The sequence below is a fragment of the Paroedura picta genome, chromosome 1, assembly GCF_049243985.1.
Source record: "Paroedura picta isolate Pp20150507F chromosome 1, Ppicta_v3.0, whole genome shotgun sequence".
NCBI lineage: Eukaryota > Metazoa > Chordata > Lepidosauria > Squamata > Gekkonidae > Paroedura > Paroedura picta.
The window spans coordinates 172,778,527-172,794,265 of record NC_135369.1 but is presented as its reverse complement, the minus strand read 5'-3'; the positions used below and the strand labels follow the sequence as shown (position 1 = coordinate 172,794,265).

At 42.2% G+C, this 15,739-nt stretch overlaps 1 protein-coding gene across 4 annotated transcripts in view; it reads left to right on the top strand.

The window, feature by feature from the left end:
- ATAD2B (ATPase family AAA domain containing 2B) overlaps window positions 1–15,739 on the top strand; it is a 105,883-nt gene that overhangs the window by 78,211 nt on the left and 11,933 nt on the right. For 2 of the 4 annotated variants that reach the window (XM_077311782.1, XM_077311791.1), the window contains exons 20-25: window positions 125–260; window positions 1,838–2,034; window positions 3,720–3,879; window positions 6,153–6,275; window positions 10,116–10,250; window positions 14,998–15,675. In XM_077311782.1, coding sequence (XP_077167897.1) covers window positions 125–260; window positions 1,838–2,034; window positions 3,720–3,879; window positions 6,153–6,275; window positions 10,116–10,250; window positions 14,998–15,675 — 1,429 coding nt within the window. The remainder of the gene's footprint in view (window positions 1–124; window positions 261–1,837; window positions 2,035–3,719; window positions 3,880–6,152; window positions 6,276–10,115; window positions 10,251–14,997; window positions 15,676–15,739) is intronic. The other 2 variants (XM_077311799.1, XM_077311808.1) reach the window with 1 other exon arrangement.

Below are 15,739 nucleotides of genomic sequence, written 5' to 3'. Positions count from 1 at the left end.
CCTCTGATGTTGATCTTCAGTTTCCTCCTTCAAAAGCTAGCCCTGCAAATGGCATAATTGCTTAAGTAAGCTTTAAAATCAAGCCAGTTATTTTATTGTTCTTTCCCACTGTGTTCTTGTATAGGTGAAGTGTATCTTTAAAATCCAGTACGAAGAGGTTTTCTATATCCAGAGACCCAGTGAAGAAGACAGGCGGAAATTTTTCCAAGAGCTGGTTCTAAACCAGGCATCGATGCCTCCTCCCAGAAGGAAGCAAACTGGTTAGTCCACTTTCGGTGACGCTTGGAGACTATGGTCTCTTTCCTGTTCTTATTTTTTAAATAGGAACGGGAACAGGAGTTAACTGGCGGTGACCTTGTGTCCCTAATAGGTATATTCAGGCAGGGTCACTCCTCTGCACTTAACAGGCAGAAGCAAGTTCTGTGATGACTGTATTGGAGGGGGAGGATGGAAGAAAGAGATTCCTAATGGTAGGATCTATGGCTTATCAGGCTCCTGAAGTAAGCTGCACCTTCGTGTGCCTCTGGAAGTTCAGTATAAATGTTTTTGGAATCTGGCAATAGTTGGGCTGGAGACAGTGACCAGTTCACACAAGTTTAATGGATCTCTGCCCATTTTCCTGTTCCCCCCCGCAGTCTATTCCATCCCTGAGAAGGTTGATTTTCAAGGTTTCGAGGACCTGCATGGATGCATATCACACGAGTTGGGGGGCTGCAGTGAGGAAGAAGGTGGGGATGAAATTACACCCATCCCCTCCTCCTGGCAATTGAGCTCTTCTTAAGGGAGATGCAAGGAGGACAATTTCGTCTCCTTTCTTTGCCTCTGCGTAGCCCATCAACCTGTCAGTGTATTCTACTGATGGATAATTGAATCCATTCCCTTAATTTTGTGTTTCCCCAGATTGGAGTGGCAGTTTTGGAAAAAAAAATGTCTCCCCACTTTTAGCTTTTTAATTAGCCTGTGCTAAGAAGCCATCCTGCTAAAGCGTTGTTTTACTGAACATTTTACTTAATAATGTCAAGCAGTTAAGGGATGATTTTGGTATTCCAATTTCTGAATCTCCCAGCGTTTTCTGCTTTGGACTAACAGTGCTGAGAAGGCTGTACACAGGGGTTTGAAAAATATTCCCACAACATAGTTATTTCTTGGTCTTCTAAAATGTGCTGAAGAATGCCAAGTTCTTGGTGTTGTCAGATCACCGGGAGGTATAACATGCTCTGCGAATATAATTTAGAAGAGCCTGATTTTTTTCCTCGCCCTCCTTTTGAGGAGCCAGTTTGGTGTAGTGGCTAGGAGTGCGGACTTCTAATCTGGCATGCCAGATTCAATTCCTCACTCCCCCACATGCAGCTAGCTGGGTGACTTTGGGCTCGCCACGGCACTGATAAAACTGTTCTGACTGAGCAGTAATATCAGGGCTCTCTCAGCCTCACCCACCCCACAGGGTGTCTGTTGTGGGGAGAGGAAAGGGAAGATGAATGGAAGCTGCTTAAGCTGCTTTGAGAGTCCTTCAGGTAGAGAAAAGCAGCATATAAGAACCAACTCTTCTTCTTCTTCTTCTTCTCCTTCTCCTTCTCCTTCTCCTCCTCCTCCTCCTCCTCCTCCTCCTCCTCCTTCTCCTCCTCCTCCTTCTCTTCCTCCTCCTCCTCCTTCTCCTCCTCCTCCTCCTCCTTCTCCTTCTCCTCCTCCTCCCTCTCCTCCTCCTTCTCCACCTCCTCCTCCTCCTCCTTCTCCTCCTCCTCCTCCTCCTCCTCCTCCTCCTTCTCCTCCTCCTCCTCCTCCTCCTCCTCCTCCTCCTCCTCCTCCTCCTCCTCCTCCTTCTTCTTCATCTTTTCAGCTCTTTCCGATATGGAGGTGCTTCCCCTCGCACTCCCCTCTCCGACCCGCCAGCTGTCAGAGTCAGAAAAACAGCGATTGGAGGACCAAGAAGAGAACACGCTGCGAGAGCTGAGGCTGTTCCTCAGGGATGTTACCAAGAGGCTGGCCACAGACAAGCGCTTTAACATCTTCAGCAAACCGGTGGATATTGAAGAGGTCTTGTTTCAGTAAACGTGCAAACAATGAAGTTGACCGTATTAACAGTTAATTATATATATATTTTAAAGAAAAGCATAAATCAGTTAGTATCCCAGATGGCCTTGGTTATCTGCGATCTAACTCTTGTTTTCCATATTTACAGGGAATATTGGCTTAATTTGAACATTCTGAAGCCACAGCTAACTGATTCTTGGCTGCAATACTAACATAATCCAGAACACTCTGTATTGTTCAGGCTGCTTCTTCGACTGCGTGTAATAATTTGCTTTCTCCGTGCCAGGCCAAATGCAAACTGATCTTTGCTTGGAGAAACAGCATTGAACAAGCTGTGTTAAATGAATATTCATTAGATCGTAATATCTGTTAGAGATAACAAATTAACTAATCATTTTCCCTCTTGCCTCTCTCTGGCCATTATTATTATATTATTGAGAAGCAGTAAGGCCGTATAGATATAATAGAAGATGCCCTTTCACCGGCCAATGGCAGCAACCTGCAAAATTTAAAACAAACAAAAAAAAAGAATTCATTATGCGGATCTACAGCCCATCTTTACCAAGGTGGCTTACAATAAACAATTTAAACCAGTATGACATAAATTTTGATGGACTTAACCTCTGAATGAAGAATTTGGGTAGGTTTTCATCCTGATACCTGTAAAAAACCGAATAGAGAATGACCAAGCTGCTATAACTTCCCTTTGCCTTATAGAAGCTTGCTTTTAGACCACCGTATTTACAAGTTACGTTTGTCTGTCTGGTTTTTGGTCAACTTCAAAACCAACTTTGCACAGATAACGGCCAGTTGTGATGATGTTCTTAGAATAATGTTTGGCTATCTGGAGTTGATGTTTGCTTGTTTGTTTGTTTTTTGCAGGCATATCAATTTGTGTCAACAAGTCTTCTAAATGCCTGTGTATGCTGTAACTTTAACTGTTAGTTTCATGGTCTCTGTGAATCCTATACGTGGGAATCTGCGCATGGGTCGACCACATAACGATCTTTTGGGACTTTTGGGATGTGACCCCCCCCTTCCCCTGAACTAACCCTTGAAACTATCATTAGAGTTACTGTTAAAGTTGATATGTGACAGTCCTAAATTCTAGACATGCATTATCTTGTGGGTGTCATTTGGATGGCTTCCCTCTTACAATTTTCCATGGAATTGATGTATAGATAGCCTCTAAACATCTGTACATCGTCAAATTGGAAAGTATAGATTTAAGGGATTGACTTTTGATGGCATGATGGTGAAATGCAATAAAAGTGGGTGGGTGGGTGGAATCATGCTCCCCTGGCATGCATAGGCTGTCCTTATCAAACATAACTGTAGCTGAGAATTTCGGAAGCTTACTCAGTCCACTAATATGTGCATTTATCTTATGATGTAGATTTGTGATTGAGCATTTTTGCATTGTGCTTTGAAGTCTTAGAGGGGGGGGGTACCCATTTTGCTCTGTATAGCATATTTTTTCTTAAAAAATCACTTCATTTTCAGCCACCTTCTTTGCAGTTGCTTCTACATGAAGAAGAACCTTATTATCAGCACCAGTTTTATTTACTCTTTGGGGACTTGAAATGTTCTGCATGAAATGTGTCGGAAAAATTACAAACCTAGTGTTGCGTATATGTAAAAACCAACGTTAGGTCTGTGTGTCACTCTGCTGTGCTGTTGGGTTATAGGTTTCAGACTATCTGGAAGTTATCAAAGAGCCGATGGACCTGTCTACAGTAATAAGTAAAATTGACAAGCAGAACTATTTAACAGCAAAGGATTTCCTCATCGACATCGATCTCATCTGTAGTAATGCATTGGAGTATAATCCTGACAAAGATCCAGGGGGTAAGGCGACGCTGTTCTATTCTTGCTTAAATATGAACACACGTTTTGCTCTTGCTTTTCATAGCCCAGGGGTGGCCAAACTGGCTCTCCAGATGTCCCTTGCTGTCAGGGGCTCATGGGAATTGTAGCCCATAGACATCTGGAGAGACACAGTTGGGCCACCCTGCCATAGCCACTTGCGTTTTGTTGCCAGTGGTTTAAAAATCATTGTTTGTAGCCCACCCTCCCCCACACATATAATTGATTCTGCAGACTGAGATGCCCCTTCATGCATCTTAAGAAGTGAACTGCAGCTCACAAAGGCCTTCAAAATGCATTTGTTAGGGCTGGATTTTAATTGCTTTTCTGTTCACGCATGTCAAATATTTTGCTTGTGCCATCTGGGGGCACTTTTGCTATTTCCCTTCTGACTCTGGACCTCCATGCTGCATGTCTGGGGGGGGGGGTTACTGATCCCTGGGAGCTGCATTTTGGGGAGTAACAACAAACTTCTGGGGGTGGGCACAGTGGGCCCTGTGAGTGCTGGTCCAGCCTTTAGTCTTCAGAGTCCTACAGTAGGCCTTAAAACACTATGTATCAATTACTGGTGTTTTTATAAAAGATGTGCCATAAATGCATATTGCTTAAAGGTTTTATAGGACGGGAGCTCTGAAGATTAAGCACTCCATCTTGGTTTAGAAACTTCTGTGAAACCCCCCCCACCCCACCCCTTTCTCCATCTCTGGTTCCGGCCACGTACGCCACAGTTCCCTTCCAAATAATGTGGCAAGCATTTCCCACAGAGACTTCTTGTATCCTCAGAAAAATACAGTGAGAAACACATCAGCTAAACTTCAAAAACAAGCTGAAGTAAAATGCATTTTTGTCTTGGAGGGCAGCTAGTTTTATTGGGCCACAGTTCAGAAGACTCTCACTCCAGTTCTAATCAGTCTCCCCCTTTGATTGGAAAGGGATTTGAACCGGAGATGGCAAGCCAGTTACTTATTGGATAATAATCTGTATCACCTCTATTTTTCATTGCTGCTGCTCTGATTTTCCTCTTGAATACTCTAGCGTTTATAGTTTCCAGACTCAGTTGGTGCTATTTTTTGTACATTTGATCTTAATTTCCCGCAAGAAGAAGAAGAGTTGGTTCTTATATACCACTTTTCTCTACCTGAAGGAATCTCAAATTGGCTTACATCCGCCTTCCCTTTCCTCTCCCCACGACAGACACCCTGTGAGGGAGATGAGGCTGAGAGAGCCCTGATAGTCAGAACAGCTTTATCAGTGCTGCGGCGAGCCCAAGGTCACCCAATTGGCTTCATGTGGGGGAGCGCAGAATCGAACCTGGCATGCCAGATTAGAAGTCCACACTCCTAACCACTACACCAAACTGGATTGTGTACCCCTTTGTAACACATATTCCTCCTGCTTCTTTCTTTCTGCAGCTGGAAGTAAATGTATCCCACAAATTAGACGGGGAAAACTATCTTGCCGACTGTTTCCTCTCCAGAGGTTTTGTGCTCCTTAGAAGTACACACTCCTAACCACTACACCAAGCTGGTTCTCCAAGTTCAGCTGAATGTACTCCTAAGAGAGAAATCTGTCTATAATCAGTGGCTGGATCCTGCATTGAGGGGTGGGGTGGTGTCACAGTGTTATAACACCATTGAGAGCCTAAACTTACTTAAGTGCGCTATTGCTTCTCAGGTGGAGAGTCCCTGCTTCCTCCACTCCTAGAAACCCAAGAGAGCTCTATTTTCACATTTTTCTGGGTGGGTGTTCGGAGTAAAGGTGTTGCCACAATTAGTGAGAGTTTGAAATATTGGTGTTTGCTGACATACCTGTATATTTCGGAGGGCAAATTCCTGTGTTGTGTACACCAGACCAGCACAATTTGTGACCTACCAAAGTGCAGGTGTTTATTGAATCACACGTTGTGTCCATCACCTGCGGAATTTAGCACATCTTTTCTGGACCCTTGGTTCGGCTTAGACAACATCACGAGCTGAGATTGCATTAATGCATCTTCCACGCAGCCTTGTATTTTCAGGAGGGTGATTCAAATGTGTATGTTCCATTAGGCATTTGTTTGATCAATGCTGTTATGTCACTTACATGGGTTTTATTTTATTTTTTTTTCCTGATGGGTTAATTTGATGGATCATGTGCCTTTCAGATGTTTGTACCAATGCCTTTGGTATGTGAGATAAGATGATGAATACATTTGAAAAAAAAATTTTTTTTTAATGACTTTGACGATTAAAATGAGAATTGTGCTAATTTTGTAGATAAAATAATTAGGCACAGAGCCTGTACTCTGAAGGACACTGCTCACGCTATCATTGCTGCTGAGTTGGATCCAGAGTTTAATAAAATGTGTGAAGAAATCAAGGAAGCAAGGAAAAAAAGAGGTATAATTAATTTAAAGTATGTTTACTATAGATATGCTGGGGCATTTAAAGATCTTAATGGTTTGGGATTACGGGGTTTAAATTTTGCGGTAGTTAAATTTGAGAAAAGATCCTGTCCATCCACTGTGCAATTTGGCACATTATCTGCATGGGGCAGACTTCTGAGTGGCTGATTGCGGAAAGTTGTTCAAGCCATCCAAGAGAGAGACGTAAGCATGTTGGAGAACCTCACATCTGCAGCCTGCTAGACTTTCAGCCTCCCTGGATTCTCTCCTTATGACATCCTTCCAGGCAGATTGATGGAGACTTCAGTTCAGATGCTTTAAAACCCAACTCGGTAAGCTTTATGGAAAGCAGTTTACTGCTGGAGGACTTAAGCACATGAATAATTTTTCATACACATCAGCACTTGTCTTGTAGACCAGCTTTAGAATGAGAATTGACTCCCAGGCAACATATTGCAATTAGGCACATGAGCTTTCAGGACATGCCAGTCTTGGAGAGCAGTCCTTAGCGAATGCAAACAGCAAGCACTCTCTTTGAGCAAGAAACCTCCTCATTGGTTTGTGTTCCTTGCTGATCAGGATCACGTTCACTCTAGCTAGCTGAAAGAGCAACTTCATGCCAATAGTAATTCCGCACGCTGGTTTGGTCCGTTTACATTTTGATCAGTGATACAGCCTGAAGCTCAATTCAGAGGTCGCATATAAACCCTGGTTTAATTCAACTAACTGCGGCTAGTGCAGTTGCCTGAACATTCACTAACTATGGCAAATCCAGCCAGTATTTGAAACTACGCACTTGACAGCATTTAACTTTGGTTTCAAATGAAATAGGAATGCTATAATCTCAGTTTATTCCCTGCCGATGCTATTGCATACACTTCTGGTCACAGAGCTCCTGGGCTAGAGCGAAGGTGATGAAACCAGCATTTGTCCAGGCAAGCTAGGATTTGGGTGATTCTCTGAAAGCTGACTGCTGGCTGCCCAAACAAAGCATCGTTTAAAATTGCTCACGTTGCTACATTTCTGAATGTAGCCTGCAGGACCTTGAAGGCATTCTATGGAGTCATGGTTTATTTGACTATAGTTAATACGCGAAATTAAGGCTTGGCTCACAGTGCGGGTCTATTCCTGTTAATACGGTTTCAGTGCCTTTGTGCTTCCCCCATCTTCCTCATAATGTTACCAGTGGTTAGTGAGCAGCTCTACGGAGGCGAGGAAAATCCTCCTTGGGCAATTCTCCTATGGCTGCTCTTGGCACAGCTTCTGCCTGTAAACTTAAGAGCAAAAGATATGGTCAATAGAGACGAATAGGAAGAAGTGGTGGAAGATAAGGATGGTTTGTGTTTTGGGCCTCTCTTGCCAGGCACCTCTGTAGCTGGGCAGGGCGTCAAAGCAGCAAGAGGAAACAAACCTGGATTCTACTGTGGCTAATGCACCAGTCTGAGATCCCTGCTTCAGATCCTGGTTTGAAGGACTCCATCCAACTGTAGTAGAATATCTTGCATTTGAATTATTTGCAAAAATGGGGGGTTTGCATTTCATTGAGACCAAGCCAGACTTTCATCACAAGATCTTTTGCAAAAGAGAATAATCTCTCTTAGCGGGCAGCGTCTCCTGTTAAAATGAGCTTTAGTTTAGCCAGCTTCAGTCCTCAAAGGGTTTTAAGTCATTTTCAGCCTTTTTTCTAGCAAAACTGGACATTCCCAGCAGTAAAGCCTTGGGCTGCATGCACATGTCTGCTTAGGTCATAGGCGTTTTAGTAGTCAAAGTATTATAATATTTATAAAAGTTAGGTAAATCTAAGCCCCCACAGTAGGCTTGTCTGTATTAATTACTTGGGATGGAGGTGGGATTTTGGTATAAATACACAGAAGCTCATGGGCTAAATATACAGGTGAACAATTGCAAACTGCTCTTCTTTTGAGTAAAAATACTCTGACCGACTGTCCGTAAAAGCCAGTTTCAGGAAGTAAAATAATTGACTTAGAAGTACATGTTTCTTTTTGCCAAGTGTTTTTCCAGTTTGCATTGTGCTTGATGTGATGCATTCAACTGATTCTGTGAAGGCTCAAGGAGGTGGCAGGTTACAGTGGATGAGCGATAGGGATGTGAATGTCCTGCATAGTGCAAGGGGTTGGACTAGATGACCCATGAGGTCCCTTCCAACTCTATGAATGCTCAATAGCTGTAGGTATACTATCAGAAAAGTGAGAACTATTGAGATTAAAATAAATTATCATCATCTTTACTCTTTCTCCTTGAAATCCAGCAATACCCCATCTACTTTTGCTGCAATCAAAGTGAAGTTCAAAGCCATCAGAGGCAGGAAGGGAGGTTCTGTAAAATGGCAGAATTTCACTCTGTAGATGTTCAGAGACAGGTAGTTTCTTCTTAGCCTTCCTGACCTCCTGTTAGAACGCCACCTTGTGGCTTGCAACATAAAGCAACTTCAAGGACCAAAGTTACAACAGGGTGCCATTGTAACTCAAATCTCTAATTTGAAAAGGGGGGGGGGCGAGAATAAGAAGAATCGCTGTATCTAAAAAAACTCCAACTCTGTTGGAAAAAGAAATTCCCCTTTGCTGTAACACAATGATGAGAACTACTTAATTTCTCAACCTTGTGCTCCTCCCAGTGGCCTGAGGGCCTAACTACACATCATGGGCAAACACACACCACCAAGGCATTTGCGTTCCCAAGAACAGATGCCTCAGGAGGGGAAAACATGGTATAGGAAAAGAAACCCAATTGGATGGGAGAATATGTGGTTTTTCAGCAGCTTTTCCTGGGTGAAGAGAGGAAAAAAGTCTAAGATCAGTTTTATGCTGAATTATTGATATCCAGGTTCTTACCTTAGGTGCGAGTGTGATCAGATATAATAGTATAAAATTATAATAAAATCCAGCACTGTTATGCAGTGTGGTGATTTTGAAGGTAAGACATTGCTCAGTTACACATTCTTCTGCATGAACTGAGGCACACACACACACACACCCCTTCCTTTCAGTTGCCCGGCCTCAGAATGGGAGGTATTGATTAACTTTCAGGTGGGTGTCAGGGGAAGTCATGAGAGCCTATTGTAAAACATGCTATAAACTGTAAGCATTATAGAAATGGTACAAGTAAACCATGTTCTTTGCAGCATTCATGGGTAGTAATCTTTCCTTTGTAACTTATTGTAAAATAAAAGCCCTAGTTGTACATAGTAACCTTATTTAGCTGTGACACTGAATAGAAGCATTTGCAGTTCCTGGACAGGACACATGGGAAGTTCAAGAGAGTGACACATGGTCCTTAGCTAAAAGATTGTTTTCCAGAGAGTTTAGTGGCTAAAAAACCAAATCCTGAGTCAGAATCTGGCCTCTGATGTGAACGCAGCCTGTGGTCCTCCAGATGTCCATGGACTACAATGCTGGCAGGGCCTCATGGGAATTGTAGTCCATGGACATCTGGAGGACCACAGGTTGACTACCCCTGCTATGCAGGGTTGTAGAAAAAAGGACCACAGGATAAAGTAAATGAAGCACTTTGAACGTTTTAAAGCCCTATATAAATAATACAAAGTACTGTTTTCTTTGAAATGTGGGCGGGTTGATATGGGGGCTTTGGAACTGTCAGATTTTAATACTCCTAAGGCTGTATGTCTGATGGACTCCTTTCCTGGGTGACGTAAATATCCCTGATGTTAATGTTTGTTTTGTAGTGTCTGGTCAAATGGCTTTAATTGCTGTCAGGTTTTAATGTGATGTTATATTCCAGGTTCCTCTTAAAAAACCCAGATCCGATTTATAGCGTGAGGATTATTTAAATAGCCACGCTTATCTTCTGTCTGCAGGCTTATCAGTAGCAGCAGAGCAGGTAAATCCTCACGACACTGTACAGAAAACAGAAGCGAGAGTTGAAGAGGCTTTTCAGAACAAACAAAAAAATGCAATGTCAATCTGGCAGAATTCTGCAAATAAATGTGCATGTAAGTATTGCCAGTCATTTCATTCAGAGGGTAAATGCAATAACCAAGATACAGGCGCGTATCTGATGTACATCTCTTTTTATGCACGCTCTCTCCCAAGTCTTCAGGTTAGCTTTTATTTCTGAAAGCATCTTCTTTCCATAAGTGGTTCATATAGCTGAAAGATTCTTCTGTGTTCGGACGCAATGGATTTCTCCTCATAGAAGTGTTTAGAAGAACATTGACGGTTTTTTCACTGACCAATTTTGTATATTGGAGATCATTATGAGAAGAGAACCTGTTTTTAGCATGCGTCCTGTTGCACTGCGAGAATTGTGTGTTGTTGTTTTTTACAGGTTTCAGTTTAAAGTGTTACTTGCATCATTTTAAGCAGGATAACGTGATTTTTAAAAATAATTAAATACTATCTAGTTCTGTTTCATATTTATTATTTGGCATCCAATGACTGTGGATCATAATGACTTTAAGTGTAAAAATCTGTTGCTTTGCACCTTACCTAAAAGAAGTGGAAGATTTTAAATGAGAATGGTGTACACTGCCATCTTTCTGACATACTCCCAATGTGTGTGTATGTGTGTCTGTCCACGGTTCGCCCCAGCAAGGACTGGACCAGGTCTCCAGTCAGTAGCTGAATTAGAATTGTGTTTTCCTGCTTAACTGTATCTGATGGGGATCAGCTATTTCATCCTGGAAACGCCATGGCAAATCCGCTCTCAACTAATTAGAAAATTTGGAGACCTAATTATTGTTGGAAATGGGTATGCATAGCTTAATTCTCCTACAGATCTCTTTCATGCAAAGCAACAGCAGCAGGTGTCTGTAGGTTTCTCTTTGAGGAAGACTTGTAAAGCTAAGTTAAATACTTGCAGCAGATGAGCATTCTGGCCTATATTTCTATTAATAGAAGAAATGTCCTAGTATCGGCTGAGACGTTTTAAATTGGAGGTCTTCTAGATTGTTTTAGCCGTGTACAATCTCGAATGAGGTCCTTAAAGGTCTGCTTTCTCAAATATATGTCTGTCCAAGAATTGGTCATTTGCCATGACACTTCTTTGTATACATCAGTATTCAGAAGTGAGACAATTATTAGTGAAAAGGATGTTTTCTGTCACATTAATGAAATATTTGCTTTAGGATGCTTAGGGATGATCCTGCGTTGAGCAGGGGGTTGGACTAGATGGCCTGTATGGCCCCTTCCAACTCTATGATTCTATCATTCTGTGATTTTTGCCCTCCTGGAACCTGATCTTCTGTCTTCTGGATGCAGAATAAATTCTTATTTACTCAGTTGTCTTATTTTCCTTTCTGTTTTGTTAGTCATATTTGTTAAAGAATATTTGGTTTGTCCTGTTTCCTGTAATGTTAAGCTTTGGGAAATTTGTTTTCATGATATTTGTATTTGTGCTATCTTGTTTGCTTCTGCGGCTGAGGGCAGAATTCACATTCTCTAAACAAATAAAATAAGTGTGCCATAGTAATAACTAGCTAATAAAATAGATTAATTGGCAGGAGACTTGACTGTGTTCCATGAGATGCTTGTAATATTCTGTTTTGATGTCATATTGAGTGCCATCCTATGAAAGCTAAAGCATGGCCATTAATGTTCCCTTTGTCATTGGAAGCTGGGAAGCTCAGCCTTGATACCATCCGTAGTTTAATTTGTTTGCCATAACGGTGCAGGCAGTATAACACAGAGAACCAAAGAAGGCTGAAAGGTTTAACTTTAAATCCTTGAAGCCAAAATTCTTCAGTGAGTTCCTTGGTAAAACACTTTTATATTGTGTTATGCAACGTTAGGTTAGAGCTGCCTTTCTCAACTTTTCCACCATTGAGAAATCCCTGAAAAAGTCTTCAGGCCTCGAGAAACCCCAGAAGTGGCTTGATGGTGCAGAATATGGTTGAAAAGCATAGCTGTGAGGAAGGCCTACTTTGGGGCCCCTCTCCTTCCCCCACTCCTTCAGGCCATTTTGGGAGGGGTGGGGTCGACATGTTCATATATGGTCATAAAGGTAAAGGTAAAGGTATCCCCTGTGCAAGCACCGAGTCATGTCTGACCCTTGGGGTGACGCCCTCCAGCGTTTTCATGGCAGACTCAATACGGGGTGGTTTGCCAGTGCCTTCCCCAGTCATGACCGTTTACCCCCCAGCAAGCTGGGTACTCATTTTACCGACCTCGGAAGGATGGAAGGCTAAGTCAACCTTGAGCCGGCTGCTGGGATCGAACTCCCAACCTCATGGGCAAAGCTTTCAGGCGGCTGCCTTACCACTCTGCGCCACAAGAGGCTCTTTATATGGTCATATCACACAGTAAATGGTTTAACAAATTTGAAAAATATATTTAAAAAAATAATTATCTCCCACACATTTTGGAAACCCTTCCAGGGCCACCCGGGAACCCCCGGGTTTCTTGAAACCCTGCTTGAGAAAGACTGGGTTAGAACCAAACAGAAAAATTGGACATCAAGTCATGTTTTGGTGAGAGCTGACATGATGGCCAGGCAACAGGGATAGTGCTTTAGGGATTATGTGTGCTATAATAAAACGATATAATGAGCCTCAGGGGAGGGCAGCTTTCAAATGTAATCAATAAATATGTTTGTTTTGTGGACCTTTCCCAGCAGGGATGACCAGTGAGGGTGGGCCATGTTGTCATATCTGTGATTTGTGCTCGGATAGCATGTGGCCTTGACCTGCATGTTTTCAGGCCACTAATCCAGTATTGTGTTACGTTATCCGTTTTTGGGCACAGGACGTGTCCAACATGTACTTTCCCATGACCTGTGGGAAGTCATCACTTACTGTTTCTTGTTCTGCCCGGTAGGTGGTGCCAGAGGCACACATTGCTTTGTGTATTTACTGAGGAGCCGGTTTCAGTTACTTTTCAGGGGAAGGATTTATTGTTCTCGTACTTGTACCTCAGTGTGGCATTGACTGTAGCAGAATGAACAAAAGTAGGGCTGGATCTGACAGACACGCTTTCCGCCATAGCAAAGAACCTTTATTGGGGGGGCCCTCTTTTGAAAATGGTCCCAGACCAGAGCGTTACATTTTAGGAACACGGATGAAACATATTTTAAAATACCCATGCCTAATAACTCCAGTTCTTAAGGCATCATACCATTTTTTAAAAATAAACAATGTGCTGAAAAAAAACAGAATAAAAGCGGCAGCCAACAGTAGGGGAGCTGATTAGTCAATTATGTAAACACCAGAAGCAACTTGGATCTATAGCAGGCCTTTTTAACCTACCACCTGAACATCGTCCAAGTAAGCTTCCAATGGAATAGAAATGTCCCCAGTAAACAATGTCTGACAATATACTATAGCTTTGCTGTTATTTTATTTGGCTCACTTATATGCCATGCAGTCCAACAGGCTTGAAAAGGCACAGTACCAAATTCCTGCCCCCTAAATATCTTTATCTGGATAGCCCAGGCTAGCCTGATCTTGTCAGAACTCAGAAAATAAAGCAGGGTTGGCCCCAGCTGGTGTTCAGACAGGAGACCTCCAAGGAATACAAGAGTCATGACATAGAGGCGGGCAATAGCATACGGCCTCTGAACGACTCTTCCCTTGAAAGCCTTATGGGGTCTCCATAAGTCAACTGTGGCTTGACAGCACTTCCCATCACCAAATATTAGAAATCCTTGTTTGTGCTCTTGTTCCCAGCCCCCCAATCTCCTGCAGCAATACCCAGTCTCTTTCAAGTTTCTGTGCGCTGCTGCAGACTAAGTTGTTCTGTTTTGTAAATGAAAATTTTGGTTCCTGGGATATATAGAGCTATTTTGCAGTACCATGGAAATATATACAATTCTGCTTCTCGGCCATGGTCCTGAGTATAATTATTTGATATTTTGTGACACTGATTTGAATCGAATTTTCAGATGACGGATGTTCAGGACTGTACTTTCAGCTGTGCTGTCATAACTTGAGTCCTCAAATCTTTTGAATCAGAATAGGTTTTGTTATTTGATTCCCTCATATTTGATTCCCAGCCTGAGGTTTGAAGAAAACCCTTTTAGTTGCAAATTATTCCTCCTCCTCCAGCTGAATTCATTATGACCAGGAAGGCTGTATGTATTGGAGCAGCCAGAACAGGAAATAGTAGACAGCTAAAAAGGTGCTACATTTTTTTGCTAGTTTTTCTGGTAGTACAGAGCAAGAAACTTAAAATGAAATGCCTTATCTTTCTAAAGCTTGCTTCAGAATATGCAAGTTTTCTGTTTAGTTGTGACGTTTAGTATTTCTGTTCAGACAGAAGGACAGTTCACCATGAATATATTTACATATGAATTAATCTATGGTTTGAAATATCAAACGGATTTTTTTTGTTGCGTACGAAGTTGACACAAATTTATTTCTTTTAAATTAGTTAAAAACACCAATTCCTTTTTGATGGGGATTAATCAACTTAATATTTCTTTGTACTTGACAATCCATTCTGTTATCCTTGAACCTTATCTCCAAACTCAGTGGAATGTTGATTTTCCATTAGATAATATTGAAAGAATCTTGGGTTTAGATACTATGGGTGAAACGCTTATTGTGTTTCCAGTATTTGTAAGTGACTAACACACAAGCACTGGTAAGTACCCAACATTCTTGTGAATAGCTATGATGGGGCAAAGAATGCATTGTGAATAAGCAAGCTAGATTGTGTTTTTATCTTGACCTTTAATTAAACCACTTTCTGGCTCTGCAAAAGTTTATATGTCTAACCGCTACTTCTTGTCTTTTTGCCACTCAGTTCGGTTAAGGAGGAAATCAAGGCGCCGTTCACAGTGGGGAAAAGGCATTATTAAAAAGAGAAAAGTCAATAATCTGAAGAAAGATGAGGATGATGCCAAGTTTGCTGATGATGAAAATCAGGGGGAGGACAGCAAGCTGCTGGAGAATGGGGAGCTTGAGGGGAGCACAGACTGCGTTGAGGAGAACGGAGAGGAGACTGGGGATCTCTCTATGACTAACGACGAGTCCTCTTGTGACATCATGGATATACACACAGAACAAAGACTCAATAATGGGATGGTAGGGAAAGAAAATAATATCCCATCCACAGAAGAGAGTTCAAACGAATCTCTCCTGGTGAGTAACAAGGTTACTGTGAACACAGGGAAGGAGTCCTCGTTCAAGAGTGACTGTTTAAACGGAGAGGCTTCTGAGGGCGCACCGGCTCCAGCATGTCAGTATGACAAATGTGATTCACTGAGTGCTGTTTCACCTTCTGGTACCCCCAACACATCTGCTCCTGCACAAAACACAGCCACTGATGATCACGGAAAAGAGACTGCAGAAGCTTCTGCTGAGAGCCCAGAAGCTGAACAGATAAAGCCGTCAGGTACTGAGGCACCACAATGCAGCAATAACGAAAAGAGATCACAAGAAATAGATGTTGAAGCTAAAGAAACTGAATCAGATAAAGAAGGTATGTATTTACCTTTTTTTTTTTCATTTTTACGGTCCTGATTGGATCCCACTGTCAAAGTGAA